This window comes from Castor canadensis, chromosome 11 (genome assembly GCF_047511655.1).
Source record: "Castor canadensis chromosome 11, mCasCan1.hap1v2, whole genome shotgun sequence".
In the NCBI taxonomy this organism is placed as follows: domain Eukaryota; kingdom Metazoa; phylum Chordata; class Mammalia; order Rodentia; family Castoridae; genus Castor; species Castor canadensis.
The window spans coordinates 3,630,700-3,638,867 of NC_133396.1; the positions used below are offsets into that span (position 1 = coordinate 3,630,700).

Sequence of the window (8,168 nt, forward strand, 5' to 3'; positions counted from 1 at the left end):
TCTTGAGCCCCTCAGTCCACTGGGTCCTGATTTAGGCCTGGACCCTGGGAAGATATGATCTCCCCAGGCCTGAGGCTGACTGGTTGGCTGGGAACAGAGCCTTTGGCCCTTGGTCTCTGGAGAACCTCCAGTGGCATTTCTGGAAGGTAAGAGAATTGTGGGTGAGCATACAAATCCAGCCACTTGTCTGGCACCTTCTGGGAGAAGAAATCTTGAGGGGAGGTCACGGTCCTGTGAGTGTTTTATTTACGAATGTGGAAGTATAAACATTGGTGCACCTCGTGAGGGTGCGCCCCAAGTGTCATGCTTTTCCTAACATCCCCAGACATTTCCACGCATGAGTCCTATAAATGCGGAATGTGTTGAGAACACCAGAAGTGCCGCCTCCCTTCTCAGAACTTGCCCAGTGACTGCTAAGCAGAACTATAGCAGCACTGCTGCCACTTAGATGTGGCTGAGGAGGGTGAGATTCCCCCAGAGTGTCACCTCCAATTCACTGCCATATCCCCCCTCAAAGCCCCATATCTGTTCCTCCCTCCCCCCACTCAATGCAGGAAGCATTGCTGGGTACCTGGTATCCCTCTGTGTTATTAGGACTGAGTCTAGGGCCAGGAGTTACCAGCTGAGTGCTGCCCCGTGCCTCTGGGAGCTGTTTGTGGGGTCAGTTTCCCTTCTGGCTGGTGTCCATTCATCCCTTAGCTCACGCAAGGTGTAAATTCCAAGCCCATGGTGTCCAACCACACACATACCAGGCTCAGCTCCTCTGTGCCCAGGATGACATCAAAAGCAAACTCTTTGTCTGTGCGTGGCCATAAGGGTGGTCACCCTAGTGTAGCTGTGTGTTCCTTTGACAAAATGCTAGCTCAGAGTTCATGATTGAGAGCAAGGCATGGGTCTTCTCATTCAGCTTTGTAGATTGTCTCCAGACTCGTCCTCATCGTTGTCACCATTGTTATCAGTGTTGTGCCTCTTGGAAGGCAGGCTACCTTCCTACTGTTAGAACAGATGGCCCAAAGCAGAGGCACGCCTGTAATAGCAGAGGCTGCCCAGGTGGGTGGACACCCCTGGTCCTGAACCCCCTACAGCAGGCTGCCTGCTACAGTATGGAAAACGTGGTTTCTATCCTTAAATGTTCTCAGCAGGCACAGCTGGGCTCTGGAAGGGAACCCCTGAGTGGCCTTGGCTCTGTCACTTCCTTAGTCCCCATCTAAATCTGCCTGCATGTCCCCCACCCCCAGATCACACGCTGCCCCATGATTCCATGCTACATCTCCTCCCCGGACGAATGCCTCTGGATGGACTGGGTCACGGAGAAGAACATCAACGGGCACCAGGCCAAGTTCTTCGCCTGTATCAAGAGAAGTGACGGGTCTTGTGCGTGGTACCGCGGGGCGGCACCTCCCAAGCAGGAGTTCCTCGACATTGAGGACCCATAAGCAGGCCGACAGCATCCTGTGGCCAATTGAAAAGCCTCCAAGGGTTTAGACTGGTCCAGCTCTGACATCCCTTCCTGGAAGCAGCATGAATAAAACCGTCCTCCAAGTGGGCCCACATTTGTATGATTCTGCACCCCCCCATTTCCCCTAAATATGGTTGTGAGTCTGGAGAGGTGGGTCTGCCAGGTCTCTCCCACACCCTCTCTCTCCACCAGCGGGAGCACCGTGTGTCTCGGTCTTCCATCCTCTGGTGCGGGAAGGGGATGGGACACACAGACTTCCTGCCCAGGTCTCCTTGGCACCTCACAGATGCCAGGCAGGCAGTATTTTGGGAGTCCCCCTCCACCGGCCCAGTTAGGGCAGAGCCTGGAAATATGCATTTTGCAGAAACTTTTGAGGGTCGTTGCAAGACTGTGTAGCAGGCCTACTAGGTCCTTTTCATCCTAAAAGGGGCATGTCCCTTGTTTTCTGCAGAAGCCACCCCTGTGACCTAGGGTGACTACCCCTGGCCCATGTAAATGAGCCCCAATTCCCCTGGGCCCACTGTGGACTCCCAGCACCTGTGACTTCCCCAAGTCCAGGAGCGGCCCTGGAAGCAGGGACTCATTCTTGGAGTCCCTGGATTCGTTCTATGAATCTGCAGGATGCCAGCGGAACCTCCCTTGGGACCCTGTGGAGACATGGGGGGGCCTTGCTGAGACACAGTTCAGCTTCAGTAAAGTCATTTTGGTCCTGTCCCCCCATACCCAGCCTCTAGTGGGGATCTGTGAGGTTCTGAGCTGAAGGTTGACATCCAGGATGGGGGTGGGTGGCACTTTGGATGTCCCTGTAGTTCCATCCTGAGTTTCTCAAGTCTCTCTCGCCCCCTACCTGTCTGGTATCAGGCATCTGGCTTGAGCCCCATGACTCTGCTGTCCCCAGGGTGGTATGCAGCCTTTGGGGCTGGCCTTGTTCCCTGTTTGCTCATTCTGAGGACATAAAAGGCTGTTCTTGCTGTGTGCCAGCAGGCTTAATGACATCTCCCTGAAAGACTGATGGCCACTCTTGTACCAGTGAATTTCTGCAAGTGTCTTTAGCTAAGCGTATTAAGTCCACCAGGGAGGAAAGACTTTGGGAGCAAGCAGCTTGCATGACACCCTCACTTCTTTCTGGGACCCCCAGGACACTGTGGCCTGTTTTCTAAAGATGGATTCTCAGATAATAGGTGAACCTGAGTCGCAGGTGTACCATGTTCTGTTTCCATTTCTTATTGTCACAAAGATGACCCACTTATGCCACTTCCCAGGGACCTGGGGAACCTACTACTTCCCTAGAAATGGTTTTCAGATGCCAAGAAAATAGGCTTAAGACAGGCAGAATTTTCTCAGTAATAATTCCAACAATCTCACTTTCCTTCCGACCCATGTCATAAAGACGCACGCACACACTGTGCTAGTGTACACACACACACAGGCACGCAAAATGCTTCCAAAGAACCCATTCTCTATGCCTGTTCTATTCGACAGTGACCCCAAAGCAACTATAAGACTCCTGACCCCCGAGGGGCACGCAGCCCCTCGTGCCCACGGGATCTGGTCAGCACAGAACTTGATCTCTTCCCTTTTTAGGACAGACTGGGAGAAAATCCAGAAACCACCCCTTTCCCTTGCCCCAAAGGGCATTTTCATGCTGTACAGTGATACAGAGTTGGTTAGATGTCGTAATGGACCAGTCCATGTGATTTCATATATGCAGCACCACCAGACCCTCCGGTCACTATAGCACCCTGCCCCGTCTGCTTCCTGTGCGGTGAAACCATACGTAACCTTTGCTCCTGTTTCTGCTGCTGACTTCCCAAATGTTTTGTTTTGTTCCTGACATTGGCTGTATCATTCCCGTGCTGTGTTTTATTACCCTTGGTAGGCGTTAGATGTGCATTTTTGACAAAAAGGTCTCTGCAAGTGAAAGTATTTGCCCCAGAGTGGAAAAGTCGTGGCATGGCAGCTGGCCTGTGATGGCGGACCCCTTCGGACCTTTCCTTAGTTCTTCGAGTCTCCTTGTTTTTTCTGCCTTCCATCTTTTTCTCCCTTTTCCATCTTTTGTTCTCTGGTTCAGATTACTACAAAGGAAAGTATCTCTGAGTAAGTTAGCTCTAAAAGATGGTCTTTATATTCGACCCACACGCGTTGGTTTTCTAACCATGCTGAGCAGAGGAAGAAAAAAAAACAATTAATGAAAGCAAATCAATGGCTGGTGGCAGCTGACAGCCAGCCACTCAAATGCCTTCACAGCAAGTAATTGCCGTAGAGCTAGTTTAAGACGTGTTCCATTTGGCTTTGATTAATTTATGTGTTACATTCTAAGCACTGCTTTCTCGATTTTCATCATGCAAGCAACTCCACATATTTAAAATGAAGTTTACATTGTACTTGCTTCTAAATTGTGCTTCATAAGTATTAAGAAATATCTGTGAGCTTGCAGCCGTAATTTAAAGCTTTGTTGATCCTGTCCGTTCTTGTTTGGACTTTGTTGTTGTTGGGGATATGAAGTCTGAACCCCTCTGCCCCGTGCTGGGAACACGTGAGAGTTGTTGAAAGTCAACAAGCAGACTGCCCGTGTCGCTGATGCTTTGTATCATTGCTGAGCGATTGCTCCGTCAATCGACAATAAACAGTATTATCAAACAGAAACCTGGCTGTCCGTGTGGCTGTTTCCCAAGACGTTCAGAACTGCAGCATTCTAGCTGGGGAACGGGGAGGGGAGGGCACCAAAAGGGAGCCTCTCCTATCTGGCGATGAAGGGGTCCCTCCGTCTCAGAGGGAAACTGAGGCTTTGAGGAGAATGTGGACCACAGTGTGAAGAGGTAGCGGTACAACATCGTTCACCCAGCTCTGGTCCCTAACTTTTTATTGTGGAGCTCTGCAAATGCAGAGAGGGCTGGCAGAGTGGCTCAAGGGGTAGAGCGCCTGCCTTGCAAGCATGAGGTCCTGAGTTCAAACCCCAGTACTGCCAAAAAATAACAATAATACGGAGAGAGAGAACTAGGACCATGCCACCACCCTGAAGCTGCAACAGTGAGCCTCCTTCCTCTTCTGGCACCTGCTCCCCCAGCCACCTGCCCAACACTATTTGGAAGAAAAATCTGAGCTATCAAACAGTTCCATCTGCAAATATTTCAGCATGTATGTCTGAAAAAGAAGAGCTACTTCCCAAAATACCTTTATCACACCTTAAGAACGTACTTAGGTTTAATTAATGCCATGGAGCAGCTAGTCGGTGTCTGACAGTTCTGAGTGTCTGATGAATGTCTTGTTATGGTTTATGACTTTGAACCAGAGGCGTGTGTGGCTGTGGGTGGATGGTGTGGCTTGGACATGGTTTGAGTGTGTCCCTAAAGGTTTTGGGTATTGGCGCTTGATCCTTCGTGCAGGACATGGAGGCGGATGATAGTGATAAGAGATGTGGCTGGTGGCAGGTCATGCCTGGCTGCGCCCTGCTGTCCGGCTTCCTGTCTGGCCGTGTGCCTTCTTCCTCTCCCATTCAGTCCCCCCAAGATGCCCTCCACCATGATGGAATACAGCCAGCAGGACCCTCACCAGAGTGAGCACCTGAACTTGGACTTCCAGCCTCCCAAACTGGGAGCTAAATAAGCCTCTTTTTTATACAGATTAAGTACCCAGCCTCGGGATAACAGAAAACGCACTGTGACAGTTGGCATGCAACGTTTTAGTTTTCATTGCCCACCCTCTGGCTCACATGCAGACTTCGGTATTCCAGGGGCAGCTGGAATTGTTTACCATTCTGCACAGCTACTGTGCAAAAAGCAAGCACAAACTTGCTGAGACTTTTTGAAGCAGTAAAGAGTTAATGGAGAAGGCCAGGCATAGTGGTGTACACCTGTAATCCCAGCTACTTGGGAGGCAGAGGGAGGAGGATTGCCATCTGAGGTCAGCCCCAAAAAAGTTAGTGAGACCCTATCTCAAAAACAAACTAAAAACAAAAGGACTGGGAGCATGGCTCAAATGGTAGAGTTCTTGCCCTGGTACTGCCAAAAAAAAAAAAAAAAGTGGAGCGTTTGTACTGATACCTGTCCCACAAGACGTAAAATACCACACACTTACTATCGCTGCAAAAATATTCAGACAGTTTTTTCCCACATGGTGAAATTTGGGGAAAATAGTTCAACAGCCAATAATAATAATAATAAAAATAATAATAAAAACCTTCAGTGTCGCCAGGTGCCAGCGGCTCACACCTGTAATCCTAGCTACTTGGGAGGCCAAGCTTAGGAGGATCAAGATTCAAGGACAGCCCAGACAAGTAGTCCTGGAGACTCCATCTCCAAAATAACCAAAGCAAAATGGGCTGGAGGTGTGGCTCAAGCGGTAGAGCACCTGCGTTGTAAGTACAAAGCCCTGAGTTCAAACCCCAGTCCCACCAAAAACAAACAAACAAAAAGCCGTTGAGTGTTATACAAATGCCTGTAAGATTTTGTGGCTTATCTCAACCTGCAAGTCACATTTGGGGTCTTAGCAAAGAACACACCAAAGGAATACTACTCATGTCATTTATTTATGTATTTAGGTCAAACATGATTAAAAGAAGCAAAAAAATTCATGGCACTTTTCAAGCACATATAAAAATTTAGAGAACGGTATAACAAACTCATGTGTCCATGATCCAGTTTTCAACAGTTATCCAAGTTTCTTTGCAATTATCATTGCAGACAATTTTGTTTTAGTTAATGTATTTATTTTAGAGACAGGGTCTCGCTATATTGCCCAGGCTGGCCTTGAGTTCCTGGGCTCAAGCGATCTCCCACCTTGGCCTCCTAAGTGGCTGGGACTGCAGGTGCACACGACTGCGCCCAGCTGCACCCAGTCGTAAATCTGTAGGTCCACAGTGGGGAAACCTGATTGTTAGGGGCCCTACCAAGCCCTTCAGTCTTGCTTAGCCTTTGAAATAAAAGTGAGTGGGACAACTGAGAACTTCCTGGCCCACTGCCAAAATGCCCACAGACACAGAGTTCAAACTAGAAACACAGCGACAAATGTGTCAGGATCCTATTGGGAGAGACACGGGGCCAAGTGGGGACAGGGACGCCAGTAGGACTAGCACGTGGGAGCTCATGGAAGAATGTGAGTATGGTTACCTCCCACTGTGGGACTGTGTTTTTCCGTCCATTTACAATATTCTAAAAATACCTTTCCACCTATCTTTAGCTAATAATGGATATTTTTTACCTTACTTAAACCTAAGCTGTGAGGTATTTTACCAGTGTTCACAATGACCATAGATGATACCTCAAGACCTTGACATTCACGAGTGACATCTGTCTTACCCTGGTTTAAGCTGGGCTCCCCTTGCTTGTCACTGTTGCCTTTGCAGTGAAAAGTGGTGCTTGGGTTTGGGGAATAATTCAGTTCTATGAGCAACATTTCTCCTCCGAGAAACCAGTTGATTGTGAAATAGAAAAGACATTCAGAAACAAGATAATTATGTACATTTTCATTCTGAAACAACTGGAAGGCTCGTTCTTTTCCAATGAAAATGGAAAGGAATAAAACGTGCGGTGGCCGAGCATGACGGTGCACGCCTACAATCCCAGCACTCAGGAGTTTGAGGCCAGCTTAGACTACGTAGGGAGAACCTGTCCCCCCACCCCCAAAAAAACCCAAAAAACAGTGCAACAGATCGAGTCAGAGCCTGCAGAAGGGTGGGATGTGGGTTGGGGCCAACATCACAGAAGGAGTGAGCGTTGAAGGTTGGAAGGTGGCAGCAGATGAGATGCAGAAGCAAGGCCACACGCATTACCAAGAAATAAAGAAAGCCAGAAGTTAATTTCTGCTTTTGGGTCGATCAGTGTGACTTGCTTTGCTCTCTTTTAAGTGAAGTCTGGGGGAAATCGGGCACAAGCTCCCCCGGCGATCAGAGGGACCCGTGTGGAATGCTGCCAGACACTGAAGCTTGGGAGAGACTCAGCGCCTTTCCTGGGCTGGTCACCAAGTCTCCGTCCTCGCAGCAGGTAGCAGGACTCCAGGCTCCTAAAGGAAAGCAGGTGTCAGCATGAGCACCCAGCAGGGGACAGACACCCAGCTCAGGCCTGTGGTGGGAACTGTCCCTTGCATGGAAGTCCTGGACTTCTCCTTCCCATGTCTGCTCCCAGCTCGGGAGAGAGGGCTCTCAACACCATCAAGGCAGCCATTCTCACAGCAGCTGCCCTTCTGGCCACACCAGGGCGGCTGCCAAGGGTTTCCATGCCTGATTCCATTCAGGGCTTGCTGACTTCCAGCTCTGTCCTCTGTCCTCCCCATTTCTTAGATAGGGAAACTGAGGCCATGCGGTGGAGTTGCTGGTCACCAGCGCAAGTGCTGGATTTCATCCAGAGAGGAGCACAGAGGGGCAGCAGGTTCTCAGCTTGGGCTTGGGGTGACGCCTGTGGCCTTCTTGCTCACACACTGCAGAGAACTGTCCAGGAGATGCCTCAGCCCTGGCCAAAAACCACTTCACAGAACCCAGGGGGGCGCTCGAGTCTCTGGGACCATGGGAGGCAGGCTGCCGTTTCTGAGCTGCTCCATTGAGGTGTAATTTACATGCCACACAAGTCACCCATTTAAGGGTACAATTCAATGATTTAGGGCATCTTACATGATTAATTTTTTTAAATTGCGATGTACCATGTAACAAAATTTGCCATTTTAACCCGTTTTTGAGTATGTAATTCAGTGGCATCGGTTTACATTTGTAATATTT

At 49.4% G+C, this 8,168-nt stretch overlaps 1 protein-coding gene and 1 non-coding gene across 2 annotated transcripts in view; both read left to right on the forward strand.

Moving 5' to 3' along the window:
- Positions 1–4,105, forward strand: part of Timp2 (TIMP metallopeptidase inhibitor 2) — a 48,713-nt gene extending 44,608 nt beyond the window's left edge. The window contains exon 5 of the mRNA XM_020158101.2: positions 1,239–4,105. Coding sequence (XP_020013690.1) covers positions 1,239–1,436 — 198 coding nt within the window. The 3' untranslated portion in view covers positions 1,437–4,105. The remainder of the gene's footprint in view (positions 1–1,238) is intronic.
- Positions 4,106–4,354: 249 nt separating this feature from the next.
- Trnaa-ugc (transfer RNA alanine (anticodon UGC)) lies at positions 4,355–4,427 on the forward strand. The gene has a single exon. It is a non-coding gene; the product is annotated as a tRNA-Ala (tRNA).
- The last annotated feature ends 3,741 nt before the right edge of the window (positions 4,428–8,168 follow it).